The sequence below is a fragment of the Lupinus angustifolius genome, chromosome LG10 (assembly GCF_001865875.1).
Source record: "Lupinus angustifolius cultivar Tanjil chromosome LG10, LupAngTanjil_v1.0, whole genome shotgun sequence".
NCBI classification, from domain to species: Eukaryota; Viridiplantae; Streptophyta; class Magnoliopsida; order Fabales; family Fabaceae; genus Lupinus; species Lupinus angustifolius.
Window position 1 is genome coordinate 5,443,777 of NC_032018.1, and position 21,397 is coordinate 5,465,173.

The 21,397-nt window shown below is 34.0% G+C and overlaps 3 protein-coding genes across 5 annotated transcripts; 2 read left to right on the forward strand and 1 right to left on the reverse strand.

The window, feature by feature from the left end:
• Positions 430 to 1,284, forward strand: LOC109357948. Its single transcript, XM_019602003.1, has one exon. It carries the CDS (start codon positions 430 to 432, stop codon positions 1,282 to 1,284), a length of 855 nt encoding a protein of 284 aa, XP_019457548.1.
• Positions 7,697 to 16,440, forward strand: LOC109358572. Of its 2 annotated transcripts, XM_019602873.1 has the most exons (16): positions 7,697 to 8,016; positions 8,114 to 8,339; positions 8,413 to 8,658; positions 8,772 to 8,887; positions 9,511 to 9,606; positions 9,685 to 9,772; positions 10,389 to 10,618; positions 11,020 to 11,201; positions 11,464 to 11,663; positions 12,829 to 13,161; positions 13,276 to 13,377; positions 13,770 to 14,067; positions 15,243 to 15,391; positions 15,480 to 15,764; positions 15,970 to 16,161; positions 16,210 to 16,440. In XM_019602873.1, the coding sequence occupies exons 1-16, from the start codon at positions 7,721 to 7,723 to the stop codon at positions 16,249 to 16,251; spliced, it is 3,081 nt and encodes a 1,026-aa protein (XP_019458418.1). In that variant the 5' UTR covers positions 7,697 to 7,720; the 3' UTR covers positions 16,252 to 16,440. The 2 variants fall into 2 exon arrangements, with proteins under 2 accessions (XP_019458418.1, XP_019458417.1); XM_019602872.1 differs by having other exon boundaries at positions 15,970 to 16,440.
• Positions 17,395 to 20,193, reverse strand: LOC109358086. 2 transcript variants are annotated; one of them, XM_019602160.1, is made up of 6 exons: positions 20,128 to 20,193; positions 19,769 to 20,007; positions 18,821 to 19,079; positions 18,317 to 18,496; positions 18,010 to 18,165; positions 17,395 to 17,721 (listed from the first exon to the last, which is right to left on the reverse strand). In XM_019602160.1, exons 1-6 carry the CDS (start codon positions 20,143 to 20,145, stop codon positions 17,557 to 17,559), a joined length of 1,017 nt encoding a protein of 338 aa, XP_019457705.1. In that variant the 5' UTR covers positions 20,146 to 20,193; the 3' UTR covers positions 17,395 to 17,556. The 2 variants fall into 2 exon arrangements, with proteins under 2 accessions (XP_019457705.1, XP_019457706.1); XM_019602161.1 differs by having other exon boundaries at positions 19,961 to 20,007; positions 20,128 to 20,160.

The window sequence follows — 21,397 nt, forward strand, 5'->3', positions numbered from 1 at the left end:
ATTGTAATTCATTGCTAATTAGAAGTTAGTTGTAATCCTTCTATAAATAGAAGGTTGTAATTCAAAAAGTGGTTAATGCATTCCAAAAATAGAATGATTCATATTTTGATCATTCAATCATTGCGAGATTTACTCTCTCTCAATTCTAATTCATTCCTTCAATAACTCTCTCACAAACTCAAATTCTTCCCTTCTCCATACACGATTCCATTCTATTCTTCATTTACTTTCTTTTTCTGTTTTCTGTAACAAAACCAGAGGCAAGGAATTGAGCTTCTGGATTTTCAACTTCAACAGTGGTATCAAGAGCTATACGGTCAGGGTCTATGGTGGTGCCAAGATTGGGTGCAAGAAGCTTCAAGAAGTGAAGCTCACAGATTGAAAACGAAGCTACAAGACAGTAGGGAATTCTGAGGTTTAGCTAGAAGAATGGCAACATCAAATGGGTTTGCAATGAATCTTCCAATTCTTGATGGGAAGAACTATGACCATTGGAGCATTCAAATGGAGGCGATTTTTGGATTTCAAGAATGCCTTGATGTGGTGAAAGCTGGTATGCCAATGGTTGATGAGAACTCAGTGGAGTATAGGGAAGCAAACAAGAGAGATTGCAAGGCAATCTTCTTGATCCACCAATGTGTGGATAGAGCCAATTTTGAAAAGATTTATGCAGCATCTTGTTCAAAGGAGGCTTGGGAAATCTTGGAGAAGAATTACACTAGTGGAAAGAGAGTTAAGAAGGTAAGGTTGCTAACACTCAAAAGACAGTTTGAGTTGATGCAAATGGATGAACGAGAATCAATAGCTGAGTATCTCAACAGGCTAAGAGGATTGATCAATCAGATGAAGGGGTGTGGAGAGACACTGAGGGAACATCATGCAGTGGAGAAAATTCTCAGAACTCTTCATCCCAAGTTTGATCACATTGTAGCAGCAATAGAGGAAGCAAATGACCTTGACAACCTAACAATTGATGAACTGCAAGGGTCCTTAGAAGTGCATGAGCAAAGATTCATGGAGAGGCAGATCTACAGACAAGCAGATCATGCCTTGAGTGCACAATTCAAGAAGAAAGGAGGTCTTGGACAGAATGATAGATTTAGAAGAGATAAGGCAAAGTGGCAAGGTGGTAGGAGATTTGAAACTGACAATTCGAAACTTGGACTAAACTCACAACAGAAAACTAACTCCAGCAACCAGGGTAATGGTGGTGAAGTCAGTAGGGCCAAGAAAGGGAGTAGTCAAGTGGTTGGAATGTACAAGAAGGACAAGAGCAAAATTTAGTGCTTCAACTGCAGAAATTGGGGACACTTTGCTTCAGAATGTAAGGAGAGAAGAGTCATCCAGACTAAAGAAGCAGAAGCAAAGCTAGCTAAATATGAGGAATCAGATGAAGAAGTGTTATTGATGGCCAGAAGCATTGACTCTTGTCAAGAAATCAGTAAATCAGATAGTGCTCTACTCATGGTGACAAATCAGCAAGAACAGAACTCAAGTAGTTGGTATCTTGATTCAGGATGTTCTAATCACATGACAGGAAACAAGGAGTGGTTTGTAACTTTGGACAATTCAGTTGAAACCAGAATCAAGTTTGTTGATGATAGCATCATTAAGGCAGAAGGAATTGGCAAAGTGATGATCAAGAAGAAGGATGGATCAATCTCATACATCTCAAGTGTACTATATGTACCAAGAATGAAGAGCAATCTTCTAAGTCTTGGACAATTGCTTGAGAAAGGGTACAAGATGAGATTAGAAGAAAAGATGCTCAAAGTGTTCAACAAAAAGGGAGTGCTAGTCTTGAAAGCTCCTCTAGCACAAAACAGGACCTTTAAGATTGGCATTCAGCTTGGAAATCAAAAGTGTCTAGGATCCATTCAACAAAAAGGGAGTGTTAGTCTTGAAAGCCCCTCTAGCACAAAACAGGACTTTCAAGATTGGCATTCAGCTTGGAAATCAAAAGTGTCTAGGATCCATGACAGATGAGAAGTGGATTTGGCATCAAAGATTTGGACACCTTAACTTCAAGAGTCTTGAATTACTAAGCCAAGGTGGAATGGTCCAAGGATTACCTACTTTCATAGCCTCAGATGATGTATGTGATGACTGTCTTGCAAGCAAACAAACCAGAAACAAATTCTGCTCATAAATTCCAACTAAAACCACTCAACCACTTGAGGTGGTCTATACTGATGTATGTGGCCCTATGGAAACATATTCACTTGGAGGAAGCAGATATTTTGTGACTTTCAAGGATGATTTCACAAGAAAGCTTTGGATTTATGCAATAGAAAAGAAAAGTGATGTGTTTGCCAAGTTCAAAAGCTTCAAAGCAGCAGCAGAAAAGCAGTGTGGAAAGAGTTTAAAACTGATAAGAAGTGATGGTGGAGGAGAGTATATCTCTCATGAGTTTCAAAATCATTGTGAAGTTGAAGGCATAACTCATGAGATAACTGCCCCATACACTCCTCAACACAATGGAGCAGCAGAGAGGGTGAATAGAACTGTGTTGAACATGGCAAGAAGTATGCTCAAGACAAAGCAACTACCAAAGAAGTTTTGGGCAGAAGCAGTAGCAACAATAGCCTTCATATTGAATAGATGTCCTACTAAGAGGTTGGAGAAGACTCCAGAAGAAGCTTGGACAGGAGTCAAGCCAAATGTCAATCACTTCAAAGTGTTTGGATCTGTGTGCTTCAAACATATACCAGATAGTATGAGGAAGAAGTTGGATGATAAAGGTGAGAAACTGATTTTTCTGGGTTATCACTCAACAGGAGATTACAAAGTGTATAGTCCTAAGACCAACATAGTGTCATATAGCAGGGATCTGAGGTTTATAGAAAGTGAAGCTTGGAATTGGGATGAAAACAATGAAGTGTCAATCAAACCAGCTAAATTGATGATTGATAACTCAGAACCAGAAATAGAAACTCAAACAAACAATGAGGAGCAGCCTGATATAGTTGTTAGACATCAGAGATCAAGGAATCTACCAACAAGGTTCAGAGACTGTGAAGTCTTTGGTGATTCTGAAATCAATCATGAAGGAGATTTTGTGCATATGGCACTGTTAGCTGAGATGGAACCTGTCTCATTTGATCAAGCAATGAAAGAACAATGCTGGATTGAAGCAATGAAGGAAGAAATTCATTCCATTGAAAAAAATGACACATGGGAGCTTACATCATTGCCAAAGGACAAGAAGCCTATCCTAGTAAAATGGGTGTACAAACTGAAATTGAAGCCTGATGGAACTGTCTCTAAGCACAAGACAAGACTTGTTGCAAAAGGATTCTTGCAGAAACAAGGTTTGGATTTTGAAGAAGTTTTTGCACCAGTTGCTAGAATAGAAACCATAAGGCTTGTCATAGCTATTGCAAGTTCAAGAGGGTGGTTAATTTGCCAAATGGATGTGAAATCTGCCTTCTTAAATGGTCCAATAGACAAGGAAGTATATGTGGTTCAACCTCCTGGTTTCACAGTTCCAGATCAAGAACACAAAGTCTATAGATTGCACAAAGCTTTGTATGGGTTGAAACAAGCACCCAGGGCTTGGAACAAAAGGATAGATGGATTCTTGCTGAAACTTGGTTTTCTAAGATGCATCAATGAGCATGGCATCTACACCAAAGAAGTCACTACTGAAGCCTCTATAGTGATATGCTTATATGTGGATGACCTGCTCATCACAGGCAACAACAATGATCAGATTGAATGGTGTAAAAGGAAGCTGAAACATGAGTTTGAGATGACTGATCTAGGAAGCCTTTCATACTTCCTAGGAATTGAATTTCTCAGGACAGAAGCAGGGATCTTGATGCACCAGAAGAAGTATATCTCTGATATACTTGCAAGATTCAACATGGCAGAGTGTAATTCAGTCTCAACACCAATTGAAACTGGCCATTCTCTATGCAACTTAAACACTGAAAATTCAGAAGATGGTGTAGTGGACTCAACTCTCTTCAGACAAATGATAGGGTCTCTAAGGTATGTTTGCAACACAAGACCTGATCTAGCCTATGCAGTGGGATTAGTGAGCAAGTATATGGAAAATCCTAAGCACTCTCATCTAGTAGCAGTGAAGAGAATACTGAGGTATCTCAAAGGGAGCATGAACTATGGCATAATGTTTCCAGCACTCAGAAACATAGAACAGAGCAGAAAGATGAACATCATTCATGGTTACACTGATTCTGATTGGTGTGGTGATAAGGATGATAGAGAAAGTGGCTACTTATTCAAGCTTGGTGAAGCACCTATAAGTTGGTGCTCAAAGAAACAGAAAGTGGTTACACTCTCTTCCTGTGAAGCTGAATATATATCAGCATGCTTTGGTGGACAACAAGCATTGTGGTTGAAGGCACTACTCATGGAACTGGGAATGCAGAATGATGAGCCAATGGTGATATTTGTTGACAACAAATCAGCAATAAACTTGGCAAAGAATCCAGTAGCTCATGGAAGAAGCAAACATATAGAGACCAAATACCATTTCATAAGAGATCAAGTGGAGAAGAACAGATTAAGCTTGGTTTTTTGCAAATCAAGTGAGCAACTAGCTAACATATTAACTAAGCCTTTGAAAAGAAGTGATTTCGAAAGGCAGAGGAATCAATTAGGTGTTATTAGTATAGATAGCATGAATTAAGGGGGTGTGTTAAATTGTAATTCATTACTAATTAGAAGTTAGTTGTAATCCTTCTATAAATAGAATGTTGTAATTCAAAAAGTGGTTAATGCATTTCAAAAATAGAATGATTCAGATTTTGATCATTCAATCATTGCAAGATTTACTCTCTCTCAATTCTAATTCATTCCTTCAATAATTCTCTCTCACAAACTCAAATTCTTCCCTTCTCCATACACGATTCCATTCTATTCTTCATTTACTTTCTTTTTCTGTTTTCTGTAACAAAATCAGAGGCAAGGAATTGAGCTTCTGGATTTTCAACTTCAACATATTTAATATGTATATAATTTTTTTTATTTATGTAATAATTATTTTATTATAGATTATGTCAAAATATTTAAAATTAAAAATCTGTCGGGCTTCTCAACATATACCATTACTCGCACATATACTCTCAAATATTATAAATATGAGTATGGAAAAACACTGCGTGTTGCCGACCCTAGTGCCGCCCCTTAGAGCCTAAAGCGTAATTAGTGGACCATCTTTTAATCTTCTCTTTCATTTTGCTTCACCAGTCTCCATTGTGACTGATAACATCATATCCATGATCTGGTTGACGCTTTAGTATATATAATAACCCAGTAATACAACATGGACATATATACAATGAGGCCCAATAATAGTTATTCCGTCCAATGGTAAGAGTCACGCAAGTTGCAACTAATGGAAACCTTACAAGGCGGATTCTGGGACATGATGTGGACAATGAAGCCACCGCACAAAAATTGAATTGAATTTAATGAACTGTGGAAGTCTCATTTGGCAAACAAACCAATTTAACAAGACGATTATCTGGTCGGTGAAAAAAAAAAGAATTATATAAAATTAAGAAAAAGTTTTATATACTTACAAACTAACAATTTTATACATTATCATTATATTATCTATATTTATTATCAATTAGCACTGATTTTTAAATATAAATAATATAAACAAATGATATATTGTTTTTATATTTGATAAAATAAAATAAAAATGGTATTTTATTGTATAAATCATCATAGATTATATCATTAAAAATAATATATCACATACTGAATCCTCTTATCTACAAAAAGTGTCATATCTCATTTATAATCAATCAATTAATAATATACCATTTTTTGACAAGGAAAATTTATAAGATGATTTAATAATTATATATCATTTTTTTATAACACTAGCGTGTTGCACTTCATGTTTGCTAAGCCACATTTTTATTTTATTATATTAAATATTAATTTTTTATTTTAGAGAATTAAAATGTATTTATTATAATATCTAACCTAGAATGAGATGTATTAATTATAGTTATATAAAATTATATGGTTTTGCTTTAGAAATAAAAAAATTTAAGAGCAAAATAAGAAAATAGAATTATGATGGTAGTTATTTCAAGTTTTGACTTTATATATAGTATAAATATAAATATACAAATATAAAAATATAAATATAGATATATAATATAGATATATAGTGTAGATGTTACAAATTGAAAATGGGTAATAAATGGTTAGTTTACGGTTGACATCTCATAACAGAATTTAATAAAAGGATCTTATGATTAGAATAATCTATATGAAAGATTTTTATTCCATCTTTATCCCATTTCGATAATAATAAAGTCTTCAAAAATAAATATACATTACCGTGTGGTGCATGTGGATGTGATGTGAATTGCTTAATGAAAAACATGTTTTCGTAACTAGTTATGTTTTTAATGGGCTCTGGTCGCAGTTCAAAAGAATATGCCGTTAACATGTTCCTTCACACAGACATTCTAGGACGACGATCATAAATTTCACGCACTTCGCACGCGCTCTCCGTTTTTCTAGCGATAACAACTTTGGTACCGTTCATCACTTATTTCATGCTATATCTATTTAATTTTCCTTCAACTTTTGTTTTTATTTATAGGAATCATGGACCTTCTCCTATGATTGGTGTTGTTCATGTGTGTAACTAACTGCTTTTTTGTTTAGGACATGTTCTTTTTTGTTTGTTTGTTGTGGTTGCTTATTATCGTGAATGAGGTTTATGTTTGTGGTGATTTTCCGTATATATTTATTGTTTTCTTATGTTGCCTTTCTTAAAACCTTCCAGGGTAAGGGATTAAATAATAGGAAGAGGGGTTAGGGTTTCGATCAATCCCTTACTGAGTTTGATTGATATTGTTCCCTTTAAGTTCGGTTAAGTGCTACATACACCCCAGTTTTGTAGTTTAATTATATTACTAAATCTTATTGTTATTTTAATTGTTGTTTACCTGAGTTTTTTTGGGTACTACCAAGGGTATCCCCTCACCCTTTTGGCTAAGGAACTAATCCCTTTCGGGGTTCTTAGTTGCCCCTCTTAACAAGTGTTGCTATAAGGAATTGAACTCTTGAACTTTTGGTTATCCTGGGGATCTAGGGAGGTCTTAACCAATAGACCAACACCTTGTTGGTATGTTGTTTACCTGAGTTAATTTACTGTGAGCTTGTTGGGTGAACTTTCATTATGGCTATTATTTTCTACGAAGGAGACGCGGATCATTAATTTAGTGTGCATGAGGAAATGTCTGGATATGGAAGTATTGACAAATTTAATTCGCAAAATCAAGAGAAAGCTGAATGCCGAGAATGAGTTGTTTAATAGAGAAACAGATTTGCGGTAGTGAGGGTGGATAATGCAGTTGTGGAAAATAGATGAAAAAAGATTATATTTATTTGAATTTTGATCATGGATTTGCTAAGTTACAGCCCTGAATAATTACAGTTATTACATTTTTATCTGTTCTTTTCATTAAGTTTTTGTCATTGCTCCGTGTCCTGTGATTCTACGAGTACTTAGATTATCTGATGGTGTTATTGTTCCCTTTGGTGTTAATGATGTGACTTCATTACCATTGAAGTACTAATACTTTGTATTATTTTTCGTCTGTTACAGGATTCTTGTGGTGCTTTCGCAATGATTGTCTGGTGCTAAATTGGGTTTCGTTGCAAGAATTTTAATACAGTTGTAACATTTTATTGTTTTTGCAATATTGGAATTGGAATTAGAATGAACTCCGATAAGCAGTCTGGTTTTCTTGATACACTCAAAATGGAGCGGGTTAGAAATATTCTAACCCACACTTACCCTTACCCTCATGAGCACTCCCGCCATGCTGTAATTGCTGTTGTTGTTGGTTGCCTCTTTTTCATCTCATCTGACAATATACATACCCTTGTAGAAAAATTAGACAACAATATTAAGTGGTGGTCTATGTATGCCTGCCTGTTTGGTTTCTTTTATTTCTTTTCATCACCATTTATTGGGAAGACTATCAAGCCGAGCTATTCAAATTTCAGTCGATGGTGAGTTTCTTAAACAAATTAACCACTGTGTATGCGTTATTATGTATCAATGTGAAAGTATTTATGAGATTAGGAATAATTTGGTATCTTTTTGCAGGTACATAGCCTGGATTTTATTGGCTGCTGTGTATCATCTACCTAGTTTTTTGTCAATGGGGGTGGATCTGAAGATGAATCTATCTTTGTTTTTGACGCTATATGTTTCTTCTATAGTATTTCTTCTTGCTTTCCATATTATATTTTATGGCCTTTGGTATATCGGACTTGTTTCACGTGTGGCTGGAAAGAGACCACAGATCTTGAAGATTCTTCAAAACTGCACTGTAAGTTTGGGAGATGATTTTTTGTCTTTTAAAACAATTGATAGTGTTCTGACACATTTTTTTCTTCTAATAGGTGCTTAGTGTGGCGTGCTGTGTATTTTACAGTCATTGTGGTAACCATGCCATGTTGAGAGGAAGACCGCTTGATCGAAGAAACTTGAACTGGTTTTCTGCCTGGAAGAAAGAAGAGAGAAGCCCATGGCTTGCTAAGTTTCTTCGGATGAATGAGTTGAAGGACCAGGTTTGCTCATCATGGTTTGCTCCGGTTGGATCTGCAAGTGATTATCCTCTTTTATCAAAATGGGTTATTTATGGCGAGGTACTTAATAAGTTAATATCATTATGTGATTTATGCATCTTCTGTACTAGATCATATCTATTTATGTTCTGGTACTTTACAAGCTTTAATGTTGCAAATATTTGGCATTTTAGATAGCTTGCAATGGCTCGTGTCATGGTTCGTCAGATGAAATTTCCCCCATCTACTCACTTTGGGCCACATTTATTGGACTTTATATTGCAAATTATGTTGTTGAAAGGTCAACTGGGTGAGTAGTTTCTTATTGTTGATACTATAATGCGCTGAACTTTGTGATTTCTTGAATGAAGTAAGATTATTTCTTTTTTTTGGTTCAGCACATACAAATTGTGTCCTCTTGTTGTTCTAGTGTTAGATTTCAATGGATATTAGTAGCATGAAAAACTCATTGTTGTTTTACAAACTAAAACAAGAAATGATGTCTATTTTTTTCTTAGCAGACTGTTGTCTGAAATTTTTTGATATTTTGCCTCAGATTAACTTGTGAAGTTTTTTTTAATTCTAGTTAACATCACTTTTTTTGTCAGCCACCCAAATGAGTTTTAAGTGTTCATGTTTTATTTTGCAATAGGTTATATTATATTTTGAAATCTCATTTTATGGCCTTTTTTACTTCATTATTTGGGAGGGGATCCACTTTCTCTAAGAGATAAAACTTACTCCACATCCTAGTCACCCATTCTTCAGAAATCCAACGGCTTAGATCTACTCACTAATTCAAACATTTGGATTTTCCAAGAAAGAATAACTAGGATATGGAGTAAGTTTTTTCTACACACTCTTGGAGTAAGTGGATCTCTTCCCTCATTATTTTGCTTAGCATCTTTGTTTTTATGCCTGGAAAATCAACAGGTGGGCTCTCACTCATCCGTTATCTGTTAAAGAATATGAGAAGTTGAAGAAGCAGATGAAGCCTGATTTTTTGGACATGGTTCCCTGGTACTCTGGGTATGTATTTAAACTACTTTTTTTCCAATTAGGGTCTTGATAGTGTACTTAAACATGTACAATTTTTAAATGGTACAGAACATCAGCTGATTTATTCAAAACAGTTTTTGACCTCCTGGTATCTGTGACTGTTTTTGTTGGGCGTTTCGACATGCGTACGATGCAGGTAGCATTCTATTTTTCTTGCCCATTGTTTCTTTTTGATAATGTTGTGTCAATGTCATCTGAATAAATGTCTTGAAATATTTAGCTGACGATGTTATTTTCCATGAAATATTCAACTTATATTGCTGTCACAGCAAGCACATGCTTACATTCTAAAGGGCTTTTAGTTACTCCAAATCTGGTGTCATACAATGAATGATGATAGTTTTTTTTATATTTTTAGCAATGATGTTGTATATGGTAATTTCCTCCTTTAAGAACACAACAAATTCAAAGCCCAAAAAGTGGCCATGCATGCTTAGAAGCAAACATTAGAAATCAAGCGCTTTTACGACAAATTTTCATGCTTTCAATTTTATCACGGGACAAAATTCTCTGGGTGCAATGTGTATTCTGCTCTCCAGATTTTGATTTAATTTTTTTGTGTATAGAATATTTAAAATCACTGATGAGTTTTCATAGACGACATTTTTTAAGTATTGTCTTTAGAGTTGATTGATTACATATTATTTTCTGAAGCGAACAAATTTTGCTTTATATTCACCCTTAGCCTTGTTACAAGAATATAATTTTTCATCCATTTGTGAGGATGTGACAAGTCTTATTTTGTTCAACAGGCAGCAATGAGTACGGATCACGATGGAAATCAACAAGGTGATCTTCTATATGACCATTTTAGCGAGAAGGGTGATTTTTGGTTTGACTTCATGGCTGATACTGGTGATGGTGGGAACTCATCTTATGCTGTTGCACGGCTACTTGCTCAGCCTTCCCTTCATACGTTGAAAGGTGATTCTGTGCATACCCTACCTCGTGGAGACTTGCTACTAATTGGTGGTGATCTCGCGTAAGTTGGCCACTCTTATACAATCTGGCTAATGCTACATGATGTGATCAATCATTACTTACAAGCTTCTTGAGTATGTTAATTTTGGCACCAGTTAAAGCTGTGGTTTTAGTTCACAACTCTAAATACCTAAAGTCTAAAATCAATCACGAATAATGGAATTCTAAGTTTTCAGTCATTTTTTGGATTATCTAGAACATTTTAAGTGGTCATAACCAGAGGCTGCACCATTTACTTTTTACATTACCTGTTATCTTGCTAAGACAATACTTGCTTCAATGACGATGTAGAGAGAAAGGGTCCTTACCACAGGATTTTTTTATTTTTAATTTAGAGGTTTAAACTCTTATTTTGTGTGTGGCTATTTATTGTGCAATGACTTTATATTGTTCCTATTGCAGGTACCCTAATCCATCAGCATTCACATATGAAAGGCGTCTCTTTGTTCCTTTTGAGTATGCTCTCCAACCACCTCCTTGGTATAAAGCAGAGCAGATTGCTGTAAACAAGCCTGAGGTACCTTTTGGGGCTCAACTGAAACAATACAACGGACCTCAGTGTTTTATTATTCCTGGAAACCATGGTTAGTTTTATCCTGGTTTCAGCTCCTTATTTCATATTCTTTCACAGGGAATTCATATATTTATATATATATATTGATCTTTCTCAAGGAATTCATTTAATAGATCACACTTCTCCCTTTTCATATTTATCATCTACTTCTATTATTATGTTTGTTTCAGTCATTTTGCCATCTCAGTTTCCAGAAGACTTTAAAAATTGTGTTTTTATGCCGATCGCCAATATGATGCTGTAATTGTATTTGTTTCTATTTTTTGCTTCAGACTGGTTCGATGGACTCCAGACCTTTATGAGGTATATATGTCATAGAAGTTGGTTAGGTGGATGGTTTATGCCCCAGAAAAAGAGTTATTTTGCTTTGCAGCTCCCTAAACGGTGGTGGATTTTTGGGCTTGATTTAGCACTTCATGGTGATATTGATGTGTACCAGTTCAAATTCTTTTCCGAACTGGTGAAAGAGAAGGTATAATACTCTATCAGTTTCTTCAATTTAATGTAGTGGTGAAATACGTTATGAATGTTCTGGCTCACATTTCTTCTTTAAGTGAATGTGTTCAACATTATAGTTTACTGTCAATTTTGGTAGAATGACTGAAAGGGTCCAGATCCAGACTGAGGATGAAAAAAATATTAATCATGCAAGTGAGTTATGTGTGGTTATTGTATTTTGACCTTGGGAATTACACATGATTTTGTTTCGAAATTTCAGCCATGTATGCCATGAGTTATGTGTGGTTTTTACCTAAGACCACTTTTCATGTTTGTAATTTTCATTGTTACTTTGAATGGTTTTGAAAAACCTAATGGCTTAATTTAGTTTTGAAGCCAGCTGTTTATTATTATATATTATAAGATAGACTTGGCTCTTTCAAATTTTAATATATTGTCTTATGTCTCTAGAACCTAATTTTATTGTACAATCATTCTTTTTATTGAAACTGTTTGGTGATTGATCTAAGTGATGACATGTGTGAAATACTTAATCTGAGAGGTAGAAAACAAGTGAGTGAAAAAGTATGGGCATTGCCCAATAAATTGTGTAGCCTCCTTTAATAATTTGATTATAGGTTGTCTCCTGCTGAACCAATGAATATTTTGTTTACTCCAAGGGTTTAACTTATGTTTTTGCTGCTATATTCATTTCTTGGAATTTTTGTTTCATTAACATAAAAGGTTAATGAACCAACAAGGCGTTGGTCTAGTGGTGTAAAGCCCCACTGGATCCCCAAGGTCGATGGTTCGATTCCTGAGAGCGACACTTGTTGGGAGGGGTAGCCACGAACCCCGAAAGGGATTAGTTCCTTACCCAAAAAAGGTGAGGGGATACTCTTGGTAGTACCCAAAAAAAGGGTTAACCAAATTGTTATTATATTTTTGTAGTAAATTCTTTATTCATAGATTTTATAACTATGCTATCTGGATGCTTTATTTTTATTATGATCCTTCACAGACCTTATTGGGTAGAAGCCTCGTGAATTGGGTTGCCCTTGCTTCTTATGAATCTTTGTGCAGTTCTACATACAGCAGAATCTTTGTTAACTGATATACATATTTGTACTGCTTTCTTTGTATTATTTGACTTATCTACTGATTTAGCGTACATTTTTATATGACCATTTTTAATCAAGGTTCAAGAGGATGACTGTGTGATTATTTTAACTCACGAACCGACTTGGCTTACTGACTGGTATTGGAATGATGTTACTGCAAAGAATGTTACTCACCTTATTAGTGATTATCTAAAAGGAAGATGCAAACTTCGAATGGCTGGGGACTTGCATCATTACATGCGTCATTCTCATGTAAAGTCGGACGGGCCTGTCCATGTTCACCATCTCCTTGTAAATGGTTGTGGTGGAGCATTTCTACATCCCACCCATGTTTTCAGTAAATTCAAAAAGCATAATGGGGTTTCCTATGAGTGCAAGGCTGCATATCCTTCCTTTGAAGATTCAAGCAGGGTATGTAGAATTTTAACAATTGTTGGCTTGTTAGAGTTCTCCATTTTTTATAAACATTTTTTTATTTGCTTTCCATCTCTTTATGGTGTAACATGTTTTTTTAATTTGATGCAGATTGCATTAGGAAATATCCTTAAGTTTCGAAAGAAGAACTGGCAATTTGATTTTATTGGTGGCATTATATATTTTGTACTTGTGTTTTCAATGTTTCCACATGTGAGTTCCTCTATTTGTGTGTTATTTTCAGAGTTATTTTATGGGTTTTTTCTTAAAATCAGCCTGTTGGGCTGAGGATAAGAACCGACAACTTGATGGCTTTTATTGGAAAACTAAGTACAGTAGTACACAAGTCTTTTGTTTCTATTAATGCATTATTTCCCCATAAAAGTTATCATCTTGTGGGTTCTTATCCTCACCTTTGAGGGTTGATTTTAAGAAAAGCTTTATTTTACTTGCTCTCATTGTCTAATAATGACTTACAAGCCATTGGATTCTTGCCATCTCCTTTTGGCCTCTTGAGTAAGCAAAGCATATATTAGCATATTGGTTATCTCATAAGGTCTTGAAATTTGTCCCTAAGATGCGATTTTTTTTAATCTTATTTCTAGTGTCAGCTGAATCACATCCTGCAACATGATTCATTTTCTGGTCACCTAAGGAGTTTCTTTGGAACTGTGTGGAACGGATTTATATACATCCTGGAGCAATCTTATGTATCACTAGCGGGATCTATACTACTGCTAATTACAGCTTATTCTTTTGTTCCATCCAAAGTGTCACGGAAGAAACGAGCAATAATTGGAGTTCTTCATGTTTCAGCTCACCTCTGTGCAGCATTGATTCTTATGTTACTTCTTGAACTAGGCATTGAAATATGTGTCCGGCATAAATTGCTAGCAACTTCAGGTTGTGTTTCATACCTGTTTAATGTTTCTTATTGATATAACTTGTTACTTTTACTGCCTAAGCCATAAGATAAATTATTATATATTTAATTATTTATTGTAAGCTTAACTAAAGTTGTTAGTTTCCCTAAACTTTATTTTTTGTCCTCTTTTTTAATTATTCATTATAACATGTCATCGTTGGAGTTTCAAAATTGACGAAATAGAGTTCTCTTATCAGATTAACATTGACGAGGCACTCTTCTCTGACGTGCACTGTTACATGTCATTTTTTTGTTAGAGTTGTCGAGGGGAAAAATGTTACATGACCATCTCATTTTAATAGGAATTTCATTGCTATGTAAGTAAAGACTGTGCTGCATGAACACCAAACTAAGGTATTTCATAGCATCAATATGAAAATAGTAATATCAATTTCATTTTTAGGCTCCCACCTTACAACATAAGCCTCTAGGTGAGTTGGTCTTTGACATAGTATTAGGCCTTTACGGCTAAGTGGTTAGGATTTCGGTTTTTGCTGTTCGCGTTATTCGTAGTTAAGTTAAATTTCAACAGAAGGTAAAATGCCCCCTTGCAATGTCTACACTTTAAATGCAAAGGGCTTTTATGTGACCTGGCATACTATAAATGTCTTAACATTCTTAGCCCTCCATGTATAGGTGTGAACATTTTGGACAGATAGTTGTTGACATAAACTATGAGGATATAACATTATCGCATTTGAAGTGACAGACAAAACCGAGCTTCAAACTAGAAGGGCAAGAAGTGTTATTATGTCTTCATTGTAATTTGTATGTAACTTTGCAACCAGGTCCCATAAGCCACACCATATGGATGCATCCATGAGGGCATGTTTCGTAGTTATATAGTGATTGTATAATACAAACTACATATTATAATTTTTCATCTATTTATGTTGGTGGAAATTATAGTGTTAATTATAGTAACTTTAATTCAATGTTGGAAGCCAGATTCTATAGATAGATAATCAATTTATGGAACTTAGCTTAGTTGATATAGTTTTGACTCCTAATCCGGCGAATTTGAGTTTTGAGGTTCAGTTGCTGTTTGCCATTATCAAAATAAATTTTGGAAGTGGATTATGTTTCATTAAAGTACAATTTTGTCTGTGATAATATTTGTATTATAATAACACATTTTTATTGTTTGATCCAGGGTATCACACTTTGTACCAGTGGTATCGATCTGTGGAAAGCGAGCACTTTCCAGATCCAACTGGCCTCAGAGCTCGTATTGAAGAATGGACATTTGGACTTTATCCAGCATGTATCAAGTATTTAATGTCTGCTTTTGATGTGCCAGAGGTAAGAAACTAAGAAAGTTCTCGGGCTTTTTCAGTTTTGGTTGTTCTTATCGGCGATACTGGACACTAATGAAGATGATTGTACTCAGGTCATGGCTGTCTCTCGAAACAACATTTGCAAGAATGGATTGCAGTCTCTTTCCAGAGGGGGTGCTATGATATATTATGCTTCTGTCTTCCTTTATTTTTGGGTCTTCTCAACCCCTGTTGTTTCCTTAATCTTTGGAAGCTACTTATACATTTGCATCAACTGGCTTCACTTACACTTTGACGAAGCCTTCTCGTCTCTCCGGATAGCCAATTACAAAGCATTCACACGATTTCACGTCAAATCGGATGGTGATCTTGAAGTTTTTACTCTGGCAGTTGATAAGGTAAGATACCATCATTCATTAGAGATTATTTAGATTACTCTTTTGAATTGGTTCAGATTAACATCGTTACATAACTTGGAGATACTTAAGGTAAATTTGTTCCGAAAATCATGATGACATTTTTTTGGGGTGCTTGAGATATTTTTTAAACTTTATAGCTACATTCCTTTGTTTTAAAGAACATGTTGACATTTTCAATGTGCAGGTTCCTAAGGATTGGAAGCTTGATCCTGATTGGGATGGAGAGATGAAACATCCACAACAGTTGAGCCATTTGAGAAGGTTTCCTAGCAAATGGAGTGCAACAACTCCCCACCAAGATCCATTACAAACGGTCAAAATTGTTGACCATTTTGTTATTGAACGAACTGATAAGAATCTCTCTGGTAACGCCGATAAGAATCTCTCTGGTAACGCCAATAAGAATCTCTCTGGTAACGCCGAAAAGAATCACTCCGGTGATGCAGATAAAGAGTCAGTTCAATGATTTATTGATCTGGTGTCCCATTTGTAACACTATTTAGGAAGCAATTTAATGAAATGAAAAAAAGTAATTTCCCTTATCTATTTTCATCTCTTATCTTCTTTTGCTAGTTCAATAGTGATTTGTATTAGAAAAACCAAGTCCCTAATGATAGTGTCCCTAAGGAGATGAATCAAACACTGATATCTGGTGGGACCATATCTTTTTGTCATACAAAAGTGTCTCACTCCGTGTGCCATTTTTTTTGATTGGTTGGAAAAAATATATATTTAAGTTAAAAAATTAATAATAAATTATTTTTCTAATCAATAAGAAGATGTGATACATGAAATGATACATTTTTTGAGATAAAAGATGTGCGGCAATTGATATTGGCACCCAAAATTGTCTTCCTACATTTTTTTAACTAACCAAACAATTGTGATAGATAATGATGGGTGTAAAAAGACTATTGATAATTTTAGCAAAAGTGTAATGAGTTGTGTATAAATGCTTGCCTGAACTTTTGTTCGCATGTTTATAATCTGAGAAGCATTTAAAGATATGCATAATATAGTTTAAAAAATTAAGAAAAAATTTAATTACCTTATTTTTGTATTTATTGCTCTAAAAATTATTAGGTGATAAACGTTGTTAGACAATGAGAGAGAATCTGAACCTTTTCTAGGAAGTTCAAAAGTGACTTTTATTTTAAGTCTCTGCATAAGTTTTAATGCTCGACTTTGTAACCAAATTCACGGGTTAGAAAACACTGAAAATAGCCAGTGTTATGAAATACATAACAATATCGAATAAATTGTAGTAAATGTCCATTAACAAATTTGGTGGGACAAAGCCATAATGCCTCATTAAAAACCTAGCTAGGAAAACATAATTGGACAAAACCATGACCAAGGAAAAAGATTGCTCCCCTCATGTGTACAAATAAATAATATATGAGAAGACTAAGATTGCTCACGTGTACTAATTGCTTGTATATTTTAGTTGATAATGATTTCATGAAAATATATCCTAGAGTTTGACTTGAATAAACTTGTTTAATTCTTCTTTTAAATTATAGGTGTAAAAGAACTTTGGTGAATCATTTTTAGTTCTATCTCCTTTAACATACCTCTTATGTTTGACTTTGATACATATGTTGCAGGGTTTTAAAAACTGAATATTCATTAACAATAAAAATAAGTTAGCTACTATTCCATACTTCACAAGATGCAGCACTTAAGACAAGTACTTAAAGTAATCTTTATGTAAAGCTACATAGAAGGAGAAGCATTCTATATCTATCATCTCAACTCAACCCATATTTGATTAGTCTGATAGGAGAAAACTTTGATAAGGGGTTCCTTCCAGGGCTTTCTGTACTTCATTCCAATTTTCAATTTGCTCTGATAATGGTGCAGTATGTATTTTCACTTGATGACTATATAGATCTCTATATGGCACTCTTAGAAATTCTTGGACCTCCTTCAGTTTCTGGAGATGGAAATTTAAGTTCATATAGAAAAGATTAATATTTGACTATGACAATAACTACATAAAAACCAACTTCCTTAATGATATTATCAATAAATGATCAGACATTAGCATGGTTGTAAATTGTTCTTGCAGTCATAATATTATGCTTTCTACCATTTGATGATTTTGCAATCGCAACTGTGATTTAAGACCTTGGATGATATAGTATAAAATTTTATCGATATGGTGGACCAACATTAAACCATATATATTTATGATATAAATAGTGGTTACTCTTATACTTACAGTGCGATTTTTGTCAAGATCCTCATAGTAGAGAACAATGTGATGAGTGTTCTTAAAGTACTCAATGGCTTTTGCACTTGTCTCCTCTGCTCTCCTTAGCTCAGGTATGAGTAAAGTGGTATTAATCCGTGGCCTATATTTGGCAAGAATTTCAGCCTGCAGAAGCAGAACAAATTAAACTTACCCACTTTTGAAACCAACAGAGTAAGAGATGTTGCAGAGCCGGTATCCAGCTGCATGGTCCGATTTTCGGTTGAACACTAGTTACATGAAAGAGATTAAAGAAAAAAGGGTAAGAGATAGAGACCTCCAATGAGGAGTGTGTATGAGACTTGTGAGTTCCATTTAGTGGCTTGGTATCTTTGTCAAAGGAATTTGCTAATACAGATACCATTCTTCTTAGCAAATTCCTTCTGAAAAGAAATATAACAGAAACTCTTCTATGTTGAAAGTATTCCACTATCTCCTTATGATTCTCCATCAAACCCTGCAACATATGTATTTTAAATTTTAGCATCAGGGTCACACTATGATATGTACCTATGTAATAGGTGATGTGATAATAAGTATGGCTAAAATGCAACTTTATTAACTTTATATCATATTTATGTTATTTCTTGTCTATAGTTCGAAATCTTAAAGCATGTTAGTATTACAATATTGATAGTCCTACACAATTGTAACCACCTTTTCATTTACTTTGCAATTATTCATAATTATGACACGGAGATACGAATCGAGATATTGAAGATAGTGACTCTAGTTAAAAGGGTAAGGTTATATACATCTATAAATTCTTCGTGGTACATACCTGATTAAGCATCCACTTGAAGCCCACAGCTGCATTGCACTCATTCTTGGAAGCACTGGTGAACCAATCAAGATTGTAGACTTTATCCATTGTGTTCAAAATTGTGGAAACATTCTCCCTTCTTTTGGGTACTGAAAATATTTCTCCATTGGAGCTTATGTTAATGTGACTGTTCAAAAATGTCTCAAACCATCCACTCCCAGATCTTTGCATTGTTAGGATGGAAAAAAATCTAACAGGATTGCAAGCACACTCCTCTCTGAAAAGTCACCGATCATTCCATAAATCTAAATAATTGAGTTACATCTCTTAGTTAAGCACTTTCTATATAAGTACTCAAATCATAATAAAATTGCATCAAACTAAAAAAACATTTTTACAAAATTCAAATAATGATTTGAGTGACTAAGAGGTTATATGGTGGACATCACAACTATGAAATTTTCAAATAATTAAGCAAACATAAGAAATGTTGTTTGCAAAGTGATGATTAATCTCAAAATACTTAAAGGTCTTTACTCCAAAAAGTATGGCCCATAAAAGTATATAATTATCTTCATGTTTGTCCTTCTATTAATTAAATCTTGTTAAATATTGACATATCATCTTTATATAGTGTCACATGTTTTGTATTTATTGTACCATATCATATGAAAATCAGAATAAATTAGATTATACAATCTAACATATTTTTTATTTTTCTAGTGACTAAAAACAAAACAACTTCACACATGCTTAAACCTTCTTAAAATATATGCATATTCTTATATTTATATGAGCAAAAGATGTATACACTAATAATATAAGAGTTTTTTATACTGTGGTTATATCATTCATCATTTATTTTTAATTATTATTAACTCTTAAATAAAAGTAATACAAATGAACGGTGGATGATACACTAACTATGTATAAATCATTACAAGATTTTAAGCTCTATTTATATACCTGCTAAAAGTTTTGGGGTGTGGATACTGTAAGTAGGGTACTTCCCATTCTTCCACACCATAAGGATGATGACATGACTGATTCAAAACTCTGAGTTCCAACAATCTGGTATTTGTTTTAAGCTTTGGTTGTTCTAAACTAATTAAGCAAATGTATATTCCACAAGCTGCAGCCATAAAGAAAAGTACCAACCTCAATGTTAATGAAGATTTCTTAATAGATTTTATGTACACAGAGTCCTGTAATTAAAAAATACAATATGTTATCTTTCAATTCATAAGCACCTACCATATGATATAAATAAACTTTGACAAAATCAACTGGAAAACAAAATCAAAATCAAGATAGATGGAGCTTACATGGGTAACGGGTTCCATCTAAAATTTTCATAAAAACTTAGAAAATAATCGATGGAGGAAAAAAATAATAGAGATTGTATTAATGGTTATTTGGTTGCATATATGTTTTGTTTCAAAGTTTGAGAGATGAATGCCGAAAGAAAGGGTCAGAGGAATTGGCTTACACTTGAAAATATCAATTAGTCTATCATAGAGGAAATGAAGATTATGGCACGTAAAAATCTACACTTTAGAAGCTCTACACTTTTGGGATCAGAAGATTTCTAAAAACAATAAAACAATAAAACAATAATGAGGTACAAATATTTATCCAGTAATTTAGTTCAGATCTCCAAAAAGAAAACATGGCACTTCAACAGTACTACATGGAAAATATTACTTACCAGTTTATACTAGGAGAAAAGTGACATTTTTTGTAACAAATTTACTATCACTTTTTTCTTTTTGCTATGTAGGATGTTTTGTAGATCAATTTTACAAAGAGGGTAATAATTCCATGCATACATGATTGTTTATACAGTTAGATTATATGCCCATAGAGACAAATGTTGTTCTTAAAGACTAAATTTATATAATTTAACTTAATATTTATGTATAGAGATAAATATTTATACACAATATCAAACATTTATTTATATTACTTTTTGTAAAGAGTTAATGATAATTAATTATTGTAAAGGTAAGAAATACAATAACAATATATAAAACTCATACACTACATATATATTTTTCCTCATCTTATTATATAATTGTAGATTTATCAAACATAAATACCAACTAACAATAACCGGTGGTTGTGAACATGCCATTTATGAAAATGCCAAAATTTATATGTTATGTTTGTAAAGGGCTAATTGTAACATCGCGAATTTTACAAGTTTGAATTATAAAATTTTACTAATATTTTCATTAATTATATATTCGAAAATGAATTTCTGGGAATTTTCGGTAAGGAATTAGACGAAACTCTAGTTGAGTTTTAGTCTTGAAATTTTATTTCCTATTTTGTGGTAAATTATAGTAATTTTTGGAGACAGTCGATTCTGGATCACTGTTGGGGCCGAATCCGCCCGGTACGGCTCAAAAAGTGTCTTTTTGAGTTCCGTACTTGGAATCGAATTCTGATCGCGTCGTTGGATTCGTAATTTAATTTTGAGTCAATATAGACCTTGAATACACCCATACCTACTTTCTAAATATTTTTCACTCGGATTGCGGAAATCCGAAATTCTAATCGGATATTAGGATCAGGCGATTTATAATACCCGAT